Source organism: Cucumis melo, chromosome 9 (genome assembly GCF_025177605.1).
Source record: "Cucumis melo cultivar AY chromosome 9, USDA_Cmelo_AY_1.0, whole genome shotgun sequence".
NCBI lineage: Eukaryota > Viridiplantae > Streptophyta > Magnoliopsida > Cucurbitales > Cucurbitaceae > Cucumis > Cucumis melo.
In genome coordinates, this window is record NC_066865.1 from 21,557,334 (window position 1) to 21,581,298 (window position 23,965).

At 36.3% G+C, this 23,965-nt stretch overlaps 2 protein-coding genes across 3 annotated transcripts; one reads left to right on the forward strand and one right to left on the reverse strand.

The window, feature by feature from the left end:
- Positions 1-471: 471 nt before the first annotated feature.
- On the forward strand, positions 472-20,732 carry LOC103504676 (serine/threonine-protein kinase TIO). Its single transcript, XM_008469073.3, has 23 exons — positions 472-935; positions 1,463-1,553; positions 1,626-1,700; positions 2,620-2,712; positions 3,090-3,164; positions 3,297-3,389; positions 4,964-5,027; positions 5,394-5,478; positions 6,904-6,976; positions 7,064-7,132; positions 7,228-7,308; positions 7,570-7,666; positions 7,747-7,896; positions 8,516-8,654; positions 15,256-15,427; positions 16,153-16,251; positions 16,331-16,870; positions 16,977-18,134; positions 18,456-18,689; positions 18,987-19,130; positions 19,247-19,327; positions 19,694-19,882; positions 20,157-20,732. Exons 2-23 carry the CDS (start codon positions 1,464-1,466, stop codon positions 20,400-20,402), a joined length of 4,047 nt encoding a protein of 1,348 aa, XP_008467295.1. The 5' UTR covers positions 472-935; position 1,463; the 3' UTR covers positions 20,403-20,732.
- A 94-nt stretch (positions 20,733-20,826) lies between these two features.
- LOC103504681 (gluconokinase) lies at positions 20,827-22,541 on the reverse strand. 2 transcript variants are annotated; one of them, XM_008469078.3, is made up of 4 exons: positions 22,306-22,541; positions 22,157-22,199; positions 21,805-21,884; positions 20,827-21,322 (listed from the first exon to the last, which is right to left on the reverse strand). In XM_008469078.3, the coding sequence occupies exons 1-4, from the start codon at positions 22,316-22,318 to the stop codon at positions 20,904-20,906; spliced, it is 555 nt and encodes a 184-aa protein (XP_008467300.1). In that variant the 5' UTR covers positions 22,319-22,541; the 3' UTR covers positions 20,827-20,903. The 2 variants fall into 2 exon arrangements, with proteins under 2 accessions (XP_008467300.1, XP_050945731.1); XM_051089774.1 differs by lacking the exon at positions 22,157-22,199 and having other exon boundaries at positions 22,306-22,433.
- Positions 22,542-23,965: the final 1,424 nt, after the last annotated feature.

The following is a 23,965-nucleotide window of genomic DNA, read 5'->3' on the forward strand; positions in this document are numbered from 1 at the left end:
ATATCTTAGAAGAATTCGTGAAACAAAAAGATTCAAAATGTCACTAATATAGATATAAGAAAAAATTTCAACCGCTGAACTTTGGAGTTTATATTAATTTAAATTTTAAACTAATAATTGTATCAAACTTAATAATTGTATCAATTTAGAACAACTATTAATTTAAGGTTTAAATTGATACAATTCTCAAAATATATGGATATAAATTGATATTTGTTCAACATATAATTTCATAAAGGAAAGTCGTAAAAATAGAATATTTGACAAAATATTTACATTTCATGCAAAAATCAAGTGTAACGAATTTCATTTTTTAGTAGTTTTGTTCGAGTGTAAATATTTTGTTAATTTTTTTATATTAAAAAAATTCCCTTAATATAAATAATTTAAGTTTATTCTAAACGTCAAAATCAATGATTTCCATTGAGGTTTTCGTAAAATTAAAATTACTATTTAATTGGTTGCAATCACCAATTTGAAGTTTATGTGAGCTAATCACATTTGATAAAAAGGGCAAACTTGTCCTTAACCAAAAAAAGAAAATGAAAGAAGAAAAAAAAAAAAAACCATAGGGAAAAAGCGGTTCAAACCGACTATCATCGTACTATTGTATTACACTTCGATGAGATAAGCGGTTCAAACCGGAAAAATTGGCTTGGAAAAAGACACTAATAAAAAAAACCATCTTCGACCGGATATTTAAACCAAAATCTGAACGTTTGCATTTCAATTTTGAAATACAATACATAAACGGGGGGAAAGAAGAAGAAGAAGACGAAACCCCAATTTCATCTAACTCTCTCTCTCTCTACATTTCAAGTTTTGATCTAACGTTGATCTTTGATAAAGTTCCTTTGAGTTGATCTTCGATCTGACAAGAACTCAGGAGCAATCTTTCTGCAATCATTTTAAGCTCCGCTAATTTCTTCCAGCAGGTAGTTCCTCACTCTTCTTCTTCTTCTTCTTTTTTTTTTTAAAAAAACTTTCTTGACCTTTTTGTTTGATTACTTGAATTTTTTCTCCATTTCCCCTCGATCCCCTTCAATTTCTTACTTAGTAGTTGCTTGTTTAAAGTATTTTATTCATTCTTTGCTTCCAGCCCACTTCCACTGGACCCATTTCTGACTCATCGGGACACTGTTTTGCACCTATGATTTCATGATCTATTACTTGTTATAATTTGAGACCAATAAATTAATGGGTTTTTCTTTTTACTTGTGTGCGCTTTGTTGTTTTGTTCTACATTGATTGCATTTCTGATGAAGGGTTACTGTCTAATATTTGTAAACCATTTTCTATTCTTTGTGACTTAGTTTTGCCTCAGCTCCATGATACGAATTATAGTTATTGGCCCATTTTATTTTGTTTATTTTTATTCTTTTTCCATTCACAGAATAGTGGTGTGCTTTTGTGCGTTTTTCTATTCAGACAATGATATACTTTTATTCTGTTCTATTCACAGAATGGGTGTTGAAAATTACCATGTAATCGAGCTGGTTGGGGAGGGGTCTTTTGGTAAAGTTTATAAGGGGAGGCGGAAGAACACTGGCCAGGTGAATTGTGTGTTTTTAAGTCTTTTGCTTTACTTGTCAAGGTTAATTTAAGTTATTTATGGCTCTTCTCAGACCGTTGCAATGAAGTTCATTATGAAGCATGGAAAAAGTGAGAAGGACATTCACAATTTAAGACAGGAGATTGAGGTACCCGACTAATTTTCTTGGTGTTCCTAGTGTCATGGTCACACTTGTCCATGGCGTGTTGCCCATGGCCACATGCCCATTTCAACCTTCTTTTATCATATGTGTTTTATTATGCAAGTTAGTTTACTTTTCTTGTATTATTTGTTCGTAAGTGACTCCTCGCCATTTTCATATGCAAGGGCAGTGGTCACAAAAATGCTTATAATATACTATATGGGTGTAAGATAAATCATCATACCTTCATACCTAAAGTTATAAGCTATTAAGGCGTTGTTGTCCCTTATTGCTTTTTAGCCTACAACAACTTTCTTTCTCAAGCACGCTTTCAAACATTTGCGAAATTTTTTTCTCCAACCCAATTTTCTGAAACCGTTTTCTGCTGAAATGGGGTAGAAGTTATAAAATATGGCCATTGTGCCAACTATTTGCATTTTGATTGGTTGACTTGTTCAAGGGCAAGAACAAGTGCCACCCAATCACTTTGAGACCCTTAGGAAAGTGCAATTGTGACACCTGGCATGCACAATCTGTAATTTTGTTAACGGGTCTTTGTTGTGATTATATTGATTGCATTTTTTGTTTCTCTTTGTTCCCAATTGATCTGATGAAAGAAATACTTCATAGCAAGTAAATTACTTTTTGGTGTATGTAACATTTGGTCATTGTTGTATTGGTAAAAAGAAAGTTAAGGTACATACTACTACTTTTGTACTTTATTTCTTAAAATAAGGAATCTAAGGTGTTTGGCACACTTCAAATTTTCTATTTAGACGTACATATTTTTCTCTTTATTTATAATATTTCCTATTTTTACGCAATCATGAATTAAAGGGAAGAATGACCATTGTTTAGTGAGATTAATCTTTAGTCCTTCATTTCTTCCATAAAATTAAGGTATCTGGTTGTCATAATATTGCAGATATTAAGAAAGCTGAAGCATGAAAATATCATTGAAATGCTCGACTCGTTTGAAAGCCCGCAAGAGTTTTGTGTTGTCACAGAATTTGCACAAGTAATTCATCTCCTTATTGCCCTGTTTATTGATTAAATATAACTATAGTATACGTTTTTGCTAATGTATTGTAGATTGCAAAACTTTATGCATGGAGTGACGACACAGACACACACACAGATATAAAAAGGCATCAGAACTTTTCCTGTATGATTGAAACATTACAGTACCGTAACCAAAATCTATTAAATGAGCAGTCTACCTAAATTCCGCAAGATTACACTACAAATTAGAAAGTGAAATCTGTTTTTGTTGAACGAGTTACATGAAAATATTTTATCGATATAATTGAAGCTTGTTTCTTTATAAAGAAACATATAACCAAACCTAGCTTATAGAAAATTAGTTTCACGCATGTGACAATTTCTGATTGCTAGGGTGAGCTTTTTGAGATCCTTGAGGATGATAAATGCCTTCCTGAAGAGCAAGTTCAAGCAATTGCAAAACAGTTGGTAATTCATGAATTTATCTCTTTCCTCTTGGTCAATGGTTATCTTAGTATTATGTTACGAAGACTTTATAGGATCATTCAATTGTATGAAGTTTGAATATTCTCTTAACCTGGTTATAACAATAACTTTCAGGTAAGAGCATTGCACTACTTGCACTCTAATCGTATCATCCACCGTGATATGAAGCCCCAGAACATTCTTATTGGAGCTGGATCTGTTGTGAAGGTTTGTCCTCAACCATATACATATTGACCATGTCTGTTATTAGTAGTAGTAACTTCTTTAAGTGTTCTATATTGTCGTTGTTTGGGTAGAAAAAAGTAGATGTATTCTAATCATGGAAGAATATTAGCTATGTTGTTGATAAGCTGAAAATTTGGAATTTCCCACATCAATAAGTGGGGAGGGAAAAGTGCAAATTTGGTGACTGTATAATTTGTGTACTGACATGTCACTTCATGATAATTTATCAGAAAAATATTTTATAGATGAACGCACATCGTTGTAGACAATGATAATGCTTGATGGATGGATAGCCATAACATAGCGAGAAGTTGACAACATCTCAATGCAATGTTGAAGACTTGTAGGAATGCAACCATTAGATTAGTTAGAACTATTTGGATATTAAGTACATATTATTAATCAGCCACAATTTTTGGTAGTATGAGTTGATTATAAATAGAGTGAGCATGATCAAATGAAGGGTGAAAATGATTTAGTGGGTTCAGTTTCTATCAATGATATGTTGTTGTTGACAAGTGACAATAACAGGCCATCTGTCCTATTAATTTTCAGTTTCACTTTTAGATCCTTCTCCTTGGCCGCCATTCTAATTGCCATTTACTTTGTTGTAGCTCTTCCTCGGTCCTCCCTCCCTCTCATTTTATTTTTCTATTCTAGTCTCTCTCCCTACCTCTCTTTTGGCCTGCCATTTCTATTTAATATTCTCGACTATCCTCATCTGAACATTTGTATCAGCCATCTTTACTCTATAATTTTTTTGTTTGATTATTCTTTCTTTTTCCTTCAATTTAGTTTTTTTTATTCTAGCTCTCTCTCTCTCGAGGTCTCTTTATCTCTCTTGAGTTTTCTTTTTTGGTTTACATATCTCTCTCCTTTTAATTTGTAACTCACTTTCAGTTTTCAATGCTATGCATTTATAGCCGTACACATTCACGACTTAAATTTATGAATATAAATGTTAACATGATGTTTGGTACTCAATTTAGCTAGTGTTTCAATTTTGTGAACAAAGTTAAACAATTTTTGCAACTTTTTATTATATCCATGATTATTTGTTAAATAGCTTCTGTCATCTAAATATCCATTGGCAGTTCCTAGATCTAAGTCATACATTCGATAGTTTCATCCTTGTTTCTTATAGAAGATTTTTACACTCACGCATGACATTTAGAACGTTATTTATTCTGCAGCTTCACTTTTGAGGCTTCTGTACGTATATTTTTGGTTTTTCTCTCTCTTTGTATTGATGAGCTTACTTTTGATTCTACATCAATTCAGTACATTGAAGTTTGAGTTATTGAAATTACTTTTTTCGTCTAACAAACTTTTTGTCATGCATTTATGAAATAAATCGATAATGTTCTTGTGTTTTACCACTACGGTTATATCATCCAATCTTTCTTTATATGCTATTATTTTTGGCACATTACATATTTTTAACAATCCAACTTCACAATGCTATACAATTTTTCTTGCTCATAATTATTTTAGTATTACAAGTTATTAGTCATATACTGACATCCCCGACTCTTCTTATGCTTTATTTACCTCAGCTTTGTGATTTTGGGTTTGCTCGAGCAATGTCGACAAATACTGTTGTTTTGCGGTCAATAAAAGGTAAGTTCTTTCAATTGTTGTATGCTCTATATGATTTCCACAAATAGAAAAAGAACCTATGCATCTGATTGTCTAATACAGGCATTCCTCCTTTTCTTTGCGTTAGAGGAATCTTTATTATGCTCTATCCTTTGGTAACCAGTGATGGTTAGAGTTACTTATCGTTATTTTTTTTGTAAATATAAAATGATTTTGAGCAATAATGTACTTTCCATTCATCAGCTTTATTGCACTGGAAAATGTGAAGTTTCTTTGATAACTATGTGATTTGAATGTGTTTCATCTTGGCTTTCCAGTCTCTGACAAAACTATTGTAAAGTTATTTGTGGTCCCACTTATTAAAATTTTGTTATTGACCTTATTTAGGCACGCCTTTGTACATGGCTCCGGAATTGGTCCGTGAACAACCCTACAATCACACTGCAGATCTGTGGTCATTGGGAGTAATATTGTACGTGAATTGTTGCTATCCATGATTTTGTTTCTGTTCATTATCTTCTATTATGAAATTATGTGCTTTTGATTCTCATGTTGCATATTATTTTTCTTAATTGCTAGAGGAATTATCTCTTTGGCTACTCTCTTATTCATCCTATTGGGTTTTTAAGCTTTTATGTGTTTGTTCAATTTTCATCCATATATACGCTACTATTATTCCATAGAATAGACAATTGAAGGCCTGAGGCTGTGTTACATTTTGCAATGTTCTAATAGATTGTCTACTTTTCATGATCCGTACGTTTAAGAGATTACTTATGGTGAAGAAGGTCAGTCAGGTATACACTTGAGTTTTATTAATATAACGAAATCCTCGACCACTGTTGGCTTTATGTAAGTTGAGCATCGTCTTTATGCATTATTTTATGTTTAAGCAACAATGGGTAAATGAGGCTCAAGGTCTACGTCTATCACATACTGCATTTTATTACAAAGCCATGAATAATGGAGAAAATCAGTCTTTGTTTTTTACTTGGGGTAATTTCCGTACTATCTTCAATGTTTTTGGAAGACTGATCAAATGCCCAACAATAAGATTATTGGAAACTTGATAGTCTACACAGTTATACTCCCTTGTAAAGGTCTTATCAAACTTTGTTCTAGAGGATGGAGATGAATGCTGGTATTGAAACAACTTTAAGGCAGAAAACCCTGCGTTTTAAATCTGTTAACATCTAGAGGCGGCTGTTTGTTCCGAAGGTTGCATGTATATATCATGCTATTTCTAGTTATTTGTGATAAGGTGATATCTGTATTTAGTTTTGCATGTGCATCTTTTGTGAGCATCTTCCATTATTGTGAATTAATGGCTTCTAAAAGATTAACATTCAAAATTTAAGAAATTCTAATTAACTTGTATACTGAGTTAATCCAAAATGAAGTTGTTGATTAAGAAATCAAAGTTGATCTTTTACAGTAAAAAAAATATAAATAAAATTTAAACAACTTAATCCACCAAAATTAATTAAAATAAACATAATAATTAATCAGGATAGTATATTAATTCAATTAAATTAAGATGGTACTTAATAAAATAATTAACTTAGAACCCATGATGTTTAGGTAGTGTAGATTATTTATAAATTAATTTTTAATCAATAGGCCATCCGACCCTTATCCATGCACATGGAAAAAGATAAATTCTATAGTTTTAAGATGGCCCTAAAACTCCATGGATTGGTCACTTCTCTGAGTCTACGACAAAGAGAATGTAGGAAAATGTACAGAAAGCCCATCCATTGGTAGAAAACTTTAGTACAAACACCTTCTTTAAGGACTGTATGACCTTATACATTAACTGTGGCTTCTTCTGTGATTTCGTTTTCCTTGCCTCTATATCTATTTAAATTCACGGAAACTCAATACTGGATGGAAACAGGTATGAGTTGTTTGTTGGCCAACCTCCATTTTACACTAACTCTGTGTATGCATTGATTCGGCACATCGTAAAGGTATTTTATCTTGTGACTTAATGTTTATGCATGGTTTCTTTTGCTAAATATTTAAAGTGCTAGCTAATTTAACATTCATTAAACCAGGATCCAGTTAAATACCCTGATAATATGAGTTCGAGTTTCAAGAGCTTTTTGAGGGGATTGCTCAACAAGGTTATTCTGAAGTTTCTATGCCTGATTCTATTGACCAGTTTTCAAATGTGTGGCAACTTCACATTTTTACTTGATTTGTGCTTGAATTGGGACAGGTACCTCAAAATCGACTCACATGGCCTGCTCTTCTGGAACATCCTTTTGTTAAAGAAACTTCAGATGAGCTGGAAATGAAGGTAATGGATTTCTTGTTGGTTTAGAAGAATTTGGTTACAAATATGATCTAGGAAGCAGCGTGATCATGTATTTGCTTTGAAATTTTGCTAAGGCAACATATGTAGCATGTATTGCCATTTGCTTCAAAATTGTGCCACTGCCAACTAACGTTGTACCTACTACCAACTGGCATTTTACAATCACATAGAAGTTCTTGTCATTATGATAAGATGTGTCTCTGTAAAATTACAGAAGTTATAACATCCTAAAACTGTTTCCAGGAGTTGCATGCTACATCTGTTGCAACCAGAGGGTGCAATCCAACTTGGAGGGGAGAAGGAAATGCTAATCTTGCTTCAAATGTTTCCAGTCCTGGGGGTAGGGTTCACATCTATACTTATTAGAATTAACGTCATCATCGACCATTGAAATTTGACCACCATTTTACAACATCGAAGGTAAAATTGATGCTCCAGCTGGTTTCCAGGACAAGAACTCTGTAAACACCCCCAATGCTCAGCTTAACAGTCCAAACTCGATACTGGGAAATAATTCCCATCTGGAGGAGTTCCCAGGGTTTGCAAGTCCCAATGATGTTAAACATTCAGGTATGAAGCAACTTGTTTGGCAACTGTTCACTTTAATTTTCTTACAAATACAACAGGTTTTATATGTCAATTATTAAATTAGAACTATTAAGGCAATGAACGGTTTCATCTTTTTGTGTTTCAGTGGTCATAGATCTCTTATTCCACAAAATCTGTCTTGTATTATTTGAAAAACTATACTTCCAGGGACCTTATTTCTTTTAAATCATTTATTGCAGCTGTTGTTGTTGCTTCTTGGTTTGTTTACTTATAGATTGATTTGTTCTTGTAACATTCTGCTAATGTTTGCTTGAATTGTTATTCTTGGGTAATGTGAAAAGATCACAGTTCTTTTACTAACTGATAGTGATAGCTGATATAAATTTCAAGCCTCTCTTCCCTTTCGATTTATATGCCTTTGTTCCATGTGTTCTCTATCTTGTCTTTTCATATGTTTTTGTTTCAGGTTGTCTTCATCCTCATTTTTCTTTATAAATTCCGGCTGATTTTATTTTTCTTTTTTGAAAATTTTATTTTTCATGTTGATTGTTTTTTTGTTAGTATGTTTCCATTCTTTGAATCAAATAAAAACAAATGTTATTTAAGTGGATTTGTTTGTTGATTTACTACTTTTATTCAGGTTGTCAGACATTGGACAAATTGGAAGATAACTCGCGCACTGTGAAAGGTGCACAAGTTATTAGCCAAGATACGGAAGCATTAACCCACATTTTGGGACAATTACAAAGATGGTCTGAAATGTCCCAGAACTCTTGCAGGTTATGCAACTTAAATTCTCTATCATTTTACTCCTAACTTTTCATGTTTTTATGTTTCTGTTTTGTGAATTCATTATTCAATATTGATCTTTTGAGCAAGAGAAATAATGCCTCAAATTAGATCAATTCTTGGGATGTAAATTCTATAAAACCTCTATCTCAATATTTAATTGCTCAAGACACCATTTGTTGATTAAAATGGTCAGCTTTGCTGGGTTTCACTCCAATTTTTCCAATTTGACTTAGAGTTCATTTTTTGCAGTTCGTAGCAGTGCCCATTTTATTTGATAGGAAATGGAAACTATTTTCATTGATGGGACAGAATATGCTAAAGAAATCAGCCAAATGGTTATAAGATAGAGTTCTAATGGGGTATAATTAAAGACATGTGGTTTGTCACAATCGTAACTCCTCAAACACGATTGTGCGGCACTTGTTGATCAACAAGTCAGCCGTTCAAAATTCGGAATCCGCGGACAAACTCGCGGTATGATGTAGCCTCCCTTCACGTTCTTGAGAAAATGGTTTTATAAAACTTGAAAGAGAAAATAAATTGTTGAAAACATCATAAAAGTGATCATTGAAGATTGTCGCTTGCAAAGAAAAGACTTAGTTTGCAAAGAGTGCGACAAGGCTTGGTAGGGGTGCGACTTCTCATGTACCCTCTATAGTATATATTGAGATTTTTGGCCTTGACAGACCTATATATAAAAGCCGAAATGTCACACTAGCTCGGCGACACGAAAACGAAAGAATTAACCTAGACTACTTTCGAGACATAAAGATAAAGCGATTTAGGGGTATTCGGACATACGACCATAGGTAAATAATACCTTGGACAATTATGCCCTTGACATTCTCCCCCACCTAAACTGTTGACGTCCTCGTCAACTGGCGAAGCTTGAATTCTTCTCTGCTTCCACCCTTCAAGATCTTCGACACGTTCCCAACTGGTTTCCTCCATAGGAAGGTTCTTCCACTTTACCAGATACTCGTGGATCCTTCGTTTGGGTCTTCTGCCCCTTCTTACTCGTTCGGCCAGAATTTTTTCAACATCTTTGTATTTCTTTCTGACTGAGGTCGATAATTGGGCGAGTTACGACATTCCGCTGCAGGTTTTCAGTGTTTTGATGGTAGGGTTTCAGGTTACTCACATGAATTACTGGTAGATTTTCATCTATGTGGGCAATGCTACTCTGTAAGAAGTATTCCCTACCTTTTTCAACACTTCAACTGGTCCTTCCTACTTCCTGATGAAACGCTGGTCTTTGCGTCCTTGAAACCTGATTTGCTCTAGTCGTAGTTTGATGAGTACCTGGTCTCCCGCCCGAAACTCAAGAGGTCGTCGCTTCTTATCTGCCCAGTTCTTGATCTGCCTCGACGCCTTTTCTAAGTACGTTCGGGAGATGTCGTTTGTTTGTTTCCACTCCTTCATGAAATTGAGGGCTTGAGGGTTTTTCCCTCCATAGGGATGATCAACGAGGTGTGGCAGTACTGGTTGCCTCCCAGACAATCTCAAACGGGCTTAAACGGGCTTCTCTCAGTAGATGAACTTGTCTGAGCGTTGAAACAGAATTGGGCTACGTCCAACAGCTAGACCCAATTCTTTTACCTTGCGTTTACAAAATGGCGCAAGTATTCCTTAAGCATACAGTTGAATCGTGCAGTCTGGCCGTCAATCTGGGGGTGGTAGCTTAAGGATATGTTCAGACTCGTCCCCAAGAAAATAACTCCGTCTAGAAGGAGCTAATGAATCTACCATCCCTGTCACTCACTATACTTGTCGGGACTCCCCACAACTTAACAACATGCATAAAAAACAATTGAGCTGTCATTTCGGCCGAACACTGCTTGGTGGTGGGGATGAAAGTGGCGTACTTTGAAAAACGATCAATGATGACCAAGATGGCCTCAAAGTCGCCTACCTTGGGAAGACGGTGATAAAGTCCATAGAAACACTCTCCCAAAATCTTGTTGGAACTGGTAGAGGGTCGAGAAGTCCAACAACCTTCACTTTCTCTACTTTATCTTATTGGCAGATGAGACACGTCTTAGTGTACTGCATGACATCATCTCTCATATTCGGCTAAAAGTAGCTCTTCTTCAGCAAGGCGTACGTTTGCTGCCATCCGGGATGACTAGCACATAGAGTGTCGCGACACTCATACAACAATTTCTTCCTTAAGTCCCCTGCTCTAGGAACATATAGCTGATTGCCCTTTGTCACTAACAAGTCTTCCTCGACCCAAAACTGTCGTGTTTTGCCCGCCTTCACTAAATTCATGACATTCTGAGCGGCATGATCTTTCTGTAGGAACTCTCTCAAGGTGTCTCTAACCGACCCACCAATCTCACTCCCTCGGAGGTGAGCTGACAGTCATATAGCTACATGTTCTCGTTTCCGACTTAGGGCATCAGCAGCTTGGTTGCTCGACCCCTTCTTATGTTCAAATTCGAAGTCGAAATCGACCAGAAATTCCTGCCATCTTGCCTGCTTCGAAGTCAACTTTGGCTGGGTAAAGAAGTGGCAGGTTGCACTGTTGTCCGTCTTCACTACAAATGACGAACCTAGTAGGTATTGTCTCCAGGCCCTCAAACAATGTACTACTGCAAGCATTTCTTTTTCAGACACGGTATATCTCTTTTCGGCTGCATTCAGCTTTCGACTTTCGTATATGATCGGGTGCCTATTTTGCAGGAGCACACCCCCCAACGCATAATCAGACGCATCTGTCTCAACCTTGAAAGGTTTGATCACATCCGCAATCCCTAGAAGTGGCCCCTCCATCATGGCTTGTTTTAGGCCGTCGAAGGCGGCTTGACACTCGGGGTCCCAACTTTAGTGAACGTCTTTTTTCAGTAGTTCAGTCAGCGGGCTCCTCGTTTGGAGAATCTCTCGACAAATCGACGGTAGTAATTTGCTAACCCAAGGAAAGAGCGTAACTCCGAGACTGATTTTGGTACTGCCTAGTCGCGTAACGCAGCAATCTTCCCTTCTTCCATCCCAATTCGACCACTCTATCACATGGCTCAAGAAGTTTATCCGCTCTTGTGCAAAAGAACATTTTTCTCTTTTGACATACAATTGGGGTTCTCCTTCAATTTCTGAAAAACCTTTTACAGGTGGTCTCTATGTTCCTTCATGGTCGTACTATAGACCACTATATCATCCAGGTACACCACTACGAATTTGTCGAGATATTCGTGGAAGACCTGGTTCATCAACGTACAGAAGGTGCAGGGGCATTGGTAAGACCAAATGGCATTACGAGGAACTCGAACGCACCATATCGGGTGACATAGGTTGTCTTCGGCTCATCTCCCTCTGCAATTCTCACTTGGTAGTATCTCGACAAACAAGTCAGTAATTATGGGAAGTGGATACTTGTTGCGAACCGTGAGCTTATTCAAGATACGATAGTCGATGCACAATCGTAAACTCCCATCCTTCTTCTGGAAAAGTACTGGGGCCCCATACGGAGCTTTTGCAGGCCTAATGAACCCTGCATTCAGTAACTCATCTAACTGTTTCTGAAGTTCAGCTAACTTCGAAGGTGCCATACGATAAACATTCTTCGCAGGCAGTTTTGACCCTGGCATTAACTCGATCTCATGATCAATCATTCTCCAAGGTGGCAAAGACTTGGGCAAACTATCAGACATCACATCATGATACACATTCTTCGCAGGCGGTTTTGCCCCTGGCATTAACTCGATCTCATGATCAATCATTCTCCAAGGTGGCAAAGACTTGGGCAAACTATCAGACATCACATCATGATACTTCTCTAACACGCACAGAATCTCCTTAGGGACTGTCTCCTCTGAGTTCTCTGACGAATGGGATGGCCATAAATGTTGGTTCATCTCGAGAGAGACCCTTCTTTAATTGCATGGCCGAAATCATTTTCAACCCATCTCGCTGGCGAAGGTTGGTCTGTACAACAGAGGGCTAGATCCAGTGATCACCAAGCATTTGGCCAAAGGCATTAGGATCACCTGATGTTCGAGTAGAAACTCTATTCCCAGTACCACATCAAAGTCATCCATTTTTACTACCACAAAATCTACAAGGCCACTCCATCCTCCCAACCTTATCATCGTTCGTGTCACTAGTCTGATGATAGGTAGGGCAGCAGAATTCACGGCTTTCATTCTTCCTGCATTCTTCTCTCAACGGAGATTCAAACGCTTAGCTTCTGCTTCCGTTATGAAATTGTGGGTGACACCGGAATCAACCATAGTGTTTTTGGTTGGCTTCTGGTTGATCCAAGTGTCAACGTACATTAGGCCCCTTTCCATTGGTGTGTTCGTCACCCCACCTTCTTCGGGAGAGAGGACAAAAATTTCAAGGCCTCAATTCGAGGGTTATCAACTTCTTCCATCTGGTCTACTTCCCTCTTGGTTTGACCTAGTCGGTCATCTGAATCTGAGGCTAAAGATGCCTGGAATGCATTGAAAGCAGTTTTGTTCGGGCATTCTCTGGCCAAGTGTGATCCCTTACATATGAAACAACTGAGAGGACGATTGGACACATTCTGGTTACTTGGTCCTCGCTAGGAGTTTTCAGTATTCGATTGATGGGGCCTACGATCTCCATTAAAGCTTTTGTCCCCTCTCGCAGTTTTGGGAGAACTTCGGCGGTTGTTCCTATTTCCCCCCGATGAGGAACTTGGATGACGTCTCGCATCCTGAGAGTCGTTAGACAGGTCAAACAGTCGCTCGGCCGCAGCGTATGCTAATGTGAGGTCTTAAACTCTTTGTTCATATAGTTTTGTCTTTGCCCACGGCTTCAACCCTTCGACAAAACAGAAAACTTTGTCTTTCTCGCACATATCACGTATATCCAACATCAGCCCTGCAAACTGTTTCACATACTCCCGACTACTATCGGTGTGTTTCAGCTCGCGTAACTTTTGTCGAGCCAAGATCTCAACATTTTCGGAGAAGAATTGTGAGCGAAGTTCTCTCTTCAAAGCGTCCTAAATATCTATCGTACAACGTCTCTCTTGCATGTCAACAAACCGGGACCTCCACCATAACTTGGCATCCTCAAACAGATACATTGTCGCCAACGTGACTTTGGCTTCCTCTGCAATCGTGTTCGTGGCCCTGAAGTACTGCTCGAGATCAAAGATATAGTTTTCTAGGGCTTTTGCGTCTCTTTCATAGAAGGGCTTTGGTTTTGGGATCTTCACTCTACTAACCGAAATGGCTCCTCAAGCGGGAGCTTGGTTTGCCATTGCTCGCATTGTGAGGCTCAGTCTCGCATTCACATCTGTGATTTCATTTTTGACGACATCAAGGGTAGCTCGAAAATCCTCCGACATGCCGTTTATCATCTCCAACAGTGTCTTTTGAGAGCTATCTAGCTCCTGGACACGCTCCTCAATATGGGCAACAAAGCCTGTCTAACTGTCCCCACGTTCGTGGCTACCAGTTCTTCCAACAGTTCCCTCTAGAGTGTCAACTCTTGCCAACAACTCTTGTATCGGTAATTTTTCAACACGGCCAGCTACCGCATCGATCATGTCAGTTTTCTCAGCAATCTCTTCGAGACGGGACTCCAAGAAGCGGATGGAGTCGGAAAATTCGACTAGGTAGAGCATTTGTTCCTCCAACTCTACTAGTCGGTCTCTCTGGGCCTTGTTCGATGGATTCGCAGACGACATGTTTCGGTCTTATCGTCAATTAGCCAACTTACCTCTGATACCACTTGTCACAATTGTAACTCCTCAAACACGATTGTGCGGCACTTGTTTAGCTCGATCAACAAGTCAGCCGTTCAAAATTCGGAATCCGCGGACAAACTCGCGGTATGATGTAGTCTCCCTTCACGTTCTTGAGAAAATGATTTTATAAAATGTGAGAGAGAATAAATTGTTGTAAAGGCTTGGTTTGCAAAGAGTGCGACAAGGCTCGGCGGGAGTGCGACTACTCATGTACCCCTATAGTACATATTGAGATTTTTGGCCTTGGCAGATTTGGATATGAAAAAGCCGAAATGTCACTCTGTGGCTCGACGACATGAAAACAAAAGAATTAACCTAGACTACTTTCAAGACATAAGGATAAAGCGATTTAGGGGTATTCGGGCATACGACCATAGGTAAATAATACCTTGGACTAGTATGCCCTTGACACGGTTCAACTATAAATTTTTTTTATAAAGAAGAGAGAGAGGAAGCTAAAAAAAGTACTGTAGATTAGGTGGGGAACCATTTCTCCCGAGGGTTGGAAGAAAGATATACGAGTTCAGCTCAACAGATGCAGAGAAGGGTGTGGGTGATTGACTTGTTTTGAGTGGGAATGTGGGATTTTGGCCTCTTATCTTTGTTTAGGATCTTGGTTTCTGTTAGCAAAAATCTGGAGAAATTTCTTTTGGGGAAGGTGTTGAGGAGGATGCGGTTCTCACTTGATTTGGTGGGAGGTTGTCTTGGCCTTTGGTCTAATAACAATATTATCGGTTTTCAATTATAGTTTCATGGCAACCTTGCTGCTCTGCTACTTTATGTTATGACTGCGTTAGCAAATCTTTTTGTTGCGCTGTAACTTTCCATTCTTCTAATGCTGTCTATTTTTCTATTTTAAATCTTATCAGGGAGCAAGTTATACTTAGTTCAAGCCAATCATTGAGAATCCTTTCAAACTTAGCAGCTGCTGGAGCCATTCAATGCACAGGGCGATTTGATGAAGTTACACATGAACTTCTTGTATTCACTAGAGTTATTGTAAACCTGAAATCGGTTGAAGTTAATGATTTAATAATAAAGGTATATTTCTTTGAAGTTTCATTAAGGTATATCTCCGTCTATCCATTACATGTTTAGATGACCTAATTTTAGGATTGTAATAATGGCAATCGATGGTTTGTTCTATCTATTCAATTGCCTCTTTAAATTCACGAGTGTTTGGTTTTGACTCATCTTGAGATCATGTGGGATTTTACCATTCTTTAATTCTGTCATCAACATCATGCATTATAAATTTTCTTAATTTTCAAACAAACAATTTCTCCTGTTTTTCACTGCCGTGCTTTTATGGAGGTGTCGCCTTTCCATTACTTAATACTTCCAGAAGTATTTTATTGAGGTCATCTTTCTACTACCAGAATACCTCCGTAAGGAAACCAATACTGCAATTTGTTACAATTTATGCTCCTCAAATGGTATAAGGGCGTGTAGAATGAATATGAATATTTTTTGTTTATTTATCTAGGAATTGCTTAGTTACTAAACTTACTATATGCTAACAATAATATTTTGAATAACAATTAGATTTCCAGACATTTTTATGATGATTTCAGTTAAATGCATGGTGAAATGTAGAGTTATTTATTGATTTTATTTTTAAAAAATCTTTTTTTAAAACTTATCTATACCAGTTCTCTAAAACTCTTTTTTAAAAAATATGTATTTGATTCCCAAACTAAAGCAGGGTCATTAACTCTTTTGAAACGAGAGTTTTGTGATGCATCTTAAATTGCTTTTGATTGCAGAGTTTTTCAATTGTTAGAACATTGGTGAGTAAGTCTGGAGGTGTCACGGGAAGCTTGAGCTTTAGACACTGGGTCACTTTGGCAGAAATTTTCTCCCAGGTTTATGTTATTTAATGAATATAAATGCTTAAATATTAACCCAGTTGTTTTCAGTTCTCTAATTTTGTTAAATTTGTAGGTTATATGTTCTAGTGGAGATTTATCTGGAGAAGTTGTGTGTGAATCCACTGCTTGTGTTGCTGTTCTGTTATCTAAAGTAGCTCAAGGTCTTAAAGCATCTTATTCTGGTTCAGGACCTGAGGTGGTTTGTGCACCTAATGAAATATTGAGAAAGATTTTGGATCATGCCAAGACATCTGGTTTGGTAGATCATTTGTGTCTCTGTTTAGCTACTTCAGGAGCAAGTCTTATTTCAGGTTCTTCAATTCTACTGCGTGCTGCTTGTGAAGCTTGTAGAGCTCTTTGGTCGTTGATAGAGTCATTCGAAATTCTTTTTGTAAAGGAGAACACTTATTTATTTCCCCTTAATGCTTTTAGAAGTCATTCTCTACTCCGACTTGACATTAGGGATCATGAAAAGGGATCCTTACAAGGATCAGATTCAACAAAAGTTGTTGATGCAGTTACCAGGGCATTTCTTAAATCAAATGCAATACAGGTTTCTATTTACTATTGCCTCCATCAACGACATGAAGCTGCCTTGTCGTCTTGTATTCAGGTATTTATGTCAAATATTTTAGAGCCTTTAATTGTGATGATCATATTTTTAGGATTCTTTTACTTAAACAAGAGATAATTTTAGGTACATTACATTTATATTGTAGATTCTCCTTAGATGCTGCCTGCATAATGGAATCGTTCCAGGCGTTCTTTGTGGTTTGCCTAGTTCCCTCCCTGTAACTACTGTTGTAAGTGGCGGCGGGGATGGTACTATAGTAGCAGAAGCATTCAATGTATTATCTTTATGTATTTCAGTTTTAAATAAAGATTCACAAACAGGTGATATGAGTAACGTGAAGTGCAAGCTAGTCAATCCTTCCTCCCTGGTTATGCATTCTTGCCTCCTCCTAGCTACAGTTGCTCAATGTTTAAAGTCAATGGGGAGAAATTCTGCATTATTTATGTTGACCACCTCTCCAAAAAGACAGCTCTCACGACTTTCAGTTCTTGCCCATAGTTTTTCTTCTGATGATAAGATAAGGAATGCAGTTTTACCTCATTGTGCATCTGGCATGTTGGCTCTTGCATCCATTCTTTCGCTTGAGATTGGAGCTTCAGTTGAGTCTTCAGTGTCCGAAATATCTATTCCTCTAATTCCTAGAACGGCAACACTATGCGATTATCTAAAAATTTCATCACTAGGCAACAATGACGGGCATACAAATGAGTTTGGTCAGTTCCTTTCGCACTGGCATGGCTGCATGGATGGATGTGTTGGCTTACTAGAGGCTAGGCTGAGGTGGGGTGGACCTCTAGCTGTTCAACAGTTGTGTGCTAGTAATATACCTCACTTGCTTGTTAATATGCTGGCCAAAAATGGTTCAAGTGCTTCTCAAGGAATGGATATCAAGAACGATCAAGTTGGGTTGTCACCTATTGGGCTTGTATGGACTGTTTCATCAATATCCCATTGCCTATTAGGCGGGTCTTTAACTTTCCGTCAAATTTTAATTAGGAATGATAATATCAAGCTCATGTCTGACTTGATATCTGATGCTCATCTCAAGCTTGTTAAGAGTTGGGGTGGGCCGGGTGGAGGCAAGAGCGGAGTCAAAGATGTAATAAATGTGGTAATTGATCTTCTTGCATTTCCTTTTGTTGCTGTACAAAATGCTCCAGGCTTGCCGTCTGCCACTGCTTCTGTGAACAGTGGGTTCCTACTCAACATGGGTTCACCAGGGGGGAGAGTTTGCATGGATGACAAGGATTTGGTGAAAGCTATAGAGGATGACTTGGGAAAATATATCAAAATTCTTTCAGAGGTTAGATCTTGCACATTGTATTTGAAAATCGGTTATCAACTTTGAAATTTGAGGTGATGCATTGACTACTATAGTATTTATTTTATTGGAAAGAATATTTTGTTAGAAACAAAAATCTTCATTCTGCATTCCTGATTCTTCACTTTGTTGCTCTACCAGAAGTATATTGATAAAACAAAAATCCCCATTCAACATTGCTGATTCTTCACTTTGTTCTACTACCAGAAATATTTATCTTTCTGGTTAAACAAGCTAGGGAGACTTGTTATATTCTCTTAAGTTAGAATCTATTTCATATCTAATTACTTGTTAAATCTTTAGGTGGGAGTGCCTGGTATTGTCATTCGATGTTTAGAACATTCGGAGTTCAAGGATATTGGAAGACCTGTTGCCTTTCTTGCTAAAATGATCAGCCATCGACCTCTGGCCGTTCAACTTGTAGGTAAAGGGCTGTTGGATGCAAATAGGATGAGACGGTTGCTTGACACTTCAAATTCAAAGGAGATTTTACTGGATATTTTAATGATTATTTCTGATTTAGCTCGTATGGATAAGGTTAGTATGCTTAATTCATTTTTTATGCTTCAGTACATCCTACGTTCCTGATTCAACTATGTTGGCCGCTCCTGGGTTTAGTTGTGTTCCACAGAAAAGCCCATTTTGGGTATTACCTGATGTTCTTTCGGGTATCATATTAAGTATAATAGGATCCCAAGTTAAAATATTGATGAGTCGCGCGGGAAAGAATTAAATTTTTTACAAAAGCCCTATTTTAAAGTATTTAGCGTAGCCACAAGGAATTCCTTAAAATAGCATTGGTGGTGGACAATGATTATGACTTTTGCATTGTAGGCATTTTATGAATACATCAATGGAGCATCTATTTTGGATTTCCTAAAGGAATTCCTTGCACATGAAGATCCAAATATACGTGCAAAGGCATGCAGTGCCCTGGGAAATATGTGCCGTCATAGTTCTTACTTTTATGGTTCCTTGGTACGTTGTGAGAAGCCGATTAATATTACTTTTGTGGTGTTCTGTGGATTTATATTCTGTTTTATCGGGTCACCCTCTGTTTCAAGTGTATACAACCTACTATATGAAACTTGCAGGCAAGGTATGACATAATCAATCTTCTAATCGATAGATGTTCTGATGCGGACAAACGGACGAGAAAGTTTGCATGCTTTGCTGTAAGTTGTATTCCTTTCAAATATAATTCTCTATTACTGCTTTTTAATACGGCCGACATCCTTTTAATATCTTCATTTGAAACTCGAAAATGCAATTCCCCACTCATCAATTGCTAGTGTGTTTGGAAAACTGCATTTTGGGAGGTAGACATTTGTTTTGTTAAATGAATTTAATATTTTTGTTTTCTTTTCGCAAATTGATTTATAAACACCTCAAATGCATGAGATTATAAGAACAAGTCGGGTAGGCGTGTTTATAATAGCCAGGCAGTGAATCAGTAAAATTCCAAAACAACTAATCCCTTTTTCGTTTATCACATTGTACTTGATGTGAAATCTGATGTAGTTGGTTATATCTTTTATCAGATTGGAAATGCTGCGTACCATGATGATACGTTGTATGGAGAGCTCAGGAGATCAATACCTCAGCTAGCAAATTTACTGGTATCATCCGAGGAAGACAAAACTAAAGCAAATGCGGCAGGTGCACTAAGTAACCTTGTTCGTAACTCCAACATGCTCTGTGAGGATATTGTTTCCAGAGGCGCGATGCAGGTCGGTAAAGCTTTCGTACTAAGTAACCAATTAACCTATTAATAACACTGCTAAAGAAGTTGGAAATTGATAGAGCCAAATTCAGAAGTTTCCTTGAGATTACATGTTCACTAACCTATTTAAAGATAATTTTTTGAACTTTTTAGTCAATGAATTTGTGTGTTAGAGTAAGGATCCTTGTAAAAAATTGGGATAAATCCCAATTATCATTCGAATCGAAACCAAGACTTATGGTTGCTGACCCGTAAAGTTATATATATATACATGTATACAGGCTTTGTTAAAGTTGGTAGCTGACTGTTCGGCAGTAGCCTTGAATCCAAGCAGAAAAGATGCAGCTAATGAGTCTCCTCTCAAGATAGCCTTGTTTTCCTTGGCAAAGATGTGCTCACACGCACCGTGCCGACAGTTCCTTCTTTCATCAAAGCTATTTCCAGTGATCGGGCAGCTTCGACAATCCCCAGAGTCTATAATCGCCAAATATGCATCTGTAATTGTCAGCAAGGTTGCTGAAACTTGAACCTTCCACCAATCTCCTTGCCATCTCTGATAAAGCTTACAAGAATGCCTGAAGCTGATGCTTACAATGTAAAGGTCAGTTAGTTATATTCTTTACGTGTTTATCGAGCCCCCGTAGTTCGAATGTATAGTTTGTATAGTATTTTTTTGTCGACTAAACAGTAGAACTCTTATAACTACTATCATCAGCCTTGATTATATTCCACTTGTAGCTAAGTTTTGTACTGTGAGGAAGGGAAGACAGATTTGTAACTAAAGTAGAAGGCTGTTAGAGAGACTTAGTCAATTGAGGTTGTTCGTTTAATATATATCTTTTTCTTGTTATGGGAAAGAAGTATTGTCTTGTGAATCACCTTAGACTGATCTTGGACAATTTTTTAGCATATTATTCATAACTTGAAGTATCATTGAAGAAAATTTCCAACTCAAATCTAAAATCATAACTTTTATTAATATTATTGTCAATGTAAGTGTAAAATTGAAATTATGATAGTCTGACATTTTAATGCTGGGTTAAAACTAGGTTAAGAATATTACTCAGAATTGCTTGTGGAGTTTGAGTAGCATCAACTTTTACAATACCTTCACTATCATCAATTTGCAACAAATCCAATTGGGATTTCAAAAGAGCAGAAGGCATGAAATGATTCCCTTCTTTGGCTCTTTTCTCTAATCTTAAAGCAATCACTTCAGCTGGAGCATCCAATAGAACAAACTTCACCACACACTTCATTGTTATTCCCATTTTTTCATAATTTGGATCACTTGATCTCAAAATCTCTCTATAGTGTTTTTGTAGAGCTGAACAACCAACAACTACACTACGTTTACTTGCTATATTCTCTCTCAATGTATCTCGAATCTTCTCGAGCCATGGCATTCGATCTTCGTCCGATAGAGGGATTCCTTTCGACATTTTCTCTGCTCATAATGATGAAGAGTACTAATGTTAGCTTTTCAAATAATCTCAGAGTTTGAAAACCGGAATTCAAACACTTATAAGGAAAAAAAAAAAAAAAAACGGAACTGAAGTCGAAAAAACTTATGAAAAAATATTTTGTATTAGTTCAATATACTTCTTAAGGACCAAATCCTACATAAGGATGACACACTACCAACGACTTTAATGCGGAATGATTCAATCCACCACCGCCTAACAATTGAATTAGAAATGTCAAAAAGGTAGACCCAAACACAATTTTCATTTTTAATTACTAATTGGTTGACCGTTGATTTGAAAACAAACCTCAATTGAAACGAACATTGTGTTAAGACTAAATTTAGTGTGTAGCAATCGTTAGCAAAATGTTAATTTTCTTTCATATTATAGAATTAGATTATTGTGCATCAAGGCTTCTAGAAATAAGTGAAAAAGAAGAGAATTAAGGTCGTGGAAATAATACCTTTGTTAGAGATTGGGTGAAAATGATCAGCATCAAGAAAAGTGAAATCCAAGGCTTTGCCAAGCATCTCGCCAATTGTCCTGCTCCACACACACACACACACAACAACAACAACAACAATAGCAGCTCATCAAATCATCAAAGAAAATAGACAAATTATTCCACAGATCTTCATCATCAAATTCAATTAGTTATCTAAAATCTCCTGCTACTACTACACTCTTAATTTCATCTTCTAAAGCTGTTGAATCAATCAATCAATCAATCAATCAATCAAATGTTTACAGAATCTGGATTTGGAGTGAATATGTTAAAAGAAGGATGAAGAATAGGGCGTAGATGGGAGACGTACGATTTTCCAGAACCGCAGACGCCCATCAGAACGATCACCATAGCTTCAAATTGAAACAGAGAGTCGGAGATCAAAATTTGAATGAAATTTACAAATTTGAGACCGAAATTGAAGAATAGAATCCAATAGAATAGAATAGAATAGAATACCGTTCGAGTTCATATGGGCAGGTGCGGGAGAATTGATGAAATTTTTGGGGAAAATGGAGAGAGAGAGAGAGAGAGATTGGTAGTTGAGACTTTAGAAATTTACATGAACACATAATAACACTTTTTTTCTTATTTTTTATAATCTGTTTTTAACAATTCAATGGAATTAACTAAAAACAATTTAATTTGTTTGGTAATTTATCTCTAGATTTTGATTTTTAAAAATTAAGTATATAATATTAAGATACATCTTATACTTCTAAACATTTAAAATCATTTTTATTTGTCTAAAACAAAAAAATCGAAGATCAAAATTTTACCTTAATCTCAGTCCTTCAGGTCTTAAATACTCTTTGAGTCGAGTTTGGATCAGTCAAATAACTTTTTAACGTAAGTATAATTTTTTGGTCCATATTTTGAAGAATAGATGCATTTAGTTCCTCGTGTTTTAAATTAGGCAATTGAATTCCTGAGTTTTTAATTTGACAAGTTCTACCTAGTCGAATTATCTATTGACAAGCTCTGTTAGTTTTTTTAGAAGAATGTTTAGTAGGAAACTCCATGAAAATGTATATATATATATATATATTATATTCGTTTTCTCAATAATTTAATTTGGAAATGATTTTTTTTAAGAAAAGAAATGATTTGTTTTATATTAATTTTATTTTAGACAAGATTATTGGGTTGATTATGAAAGTTGAAACTAAGTTATAAAATATCAAAATTTAAAGTATAAAATATCTTTTAATGAGAAATTAAGTAAAAGGCGTGACTAAGTCAAAGTCGTCTAAAAAAATAATTAAACATTTTAGTGAAACATCACATGTGTTTGTGTTTTATTATCTCTATCTTAATAACTACCTCTATAATTGTCATATCTAGTACAACTCATCGAATCAAGTGATTTAAATTACTTCATGGAACAACTAAAAACGTTCTCGGTAAATAAACTTCTTCAAAAACCATTTGGTTGATTCCATACCAAGTAAGATAATTATGCTTAAAGGATTATTTGGATTGAATTTGTCCCACAATAATCTAACCGAGACAATTCCTACAGAAATAGGAGAAATAGAGGTGTTAGAATCACTTGACTTATCTTTCAACCAACTTTCAGGACCAATTATTCCTAGAAGCATATCAAAACTAAGTAAATTAGGCCTGTTGATATTATCCCACAAAATTTTTTGTAGAGAATTTTCTCGTGAAGGTCATCTCTCCACATTCAATGAAACTTTAAGTTTCGGTGACAATCCATATTTAAAATATAATGATAATACTTGGATATATAAAATATAACAAATTTTTCGATTTTATTAATGATACACTGCTAGATATAAATGTTGACGGACTAATATTGATAAAATTTGAAATTTTGTATTATTTTGGTTCATTTTTTTTTTATATTTGAAAATGTTCCATTGTATAATATGAGTTAGATTTTTCAATATTCCTAAAGAAGTTGGTTGAGAACACTTTAAGAAAAAAGAAAAAAGAAAAGCTAAAATAGACCGGACTGAATATCCCTAAACATTAATGCGAACATAAGAATATTCTGCAATAATTTTTAAAAGTTCCAGATATATCTTTAAATTTTCAAAAACGGTTCAAAGTACTATTGCCTGTAACTTTAGATGGAATCAGTTAGCGTTTGGTT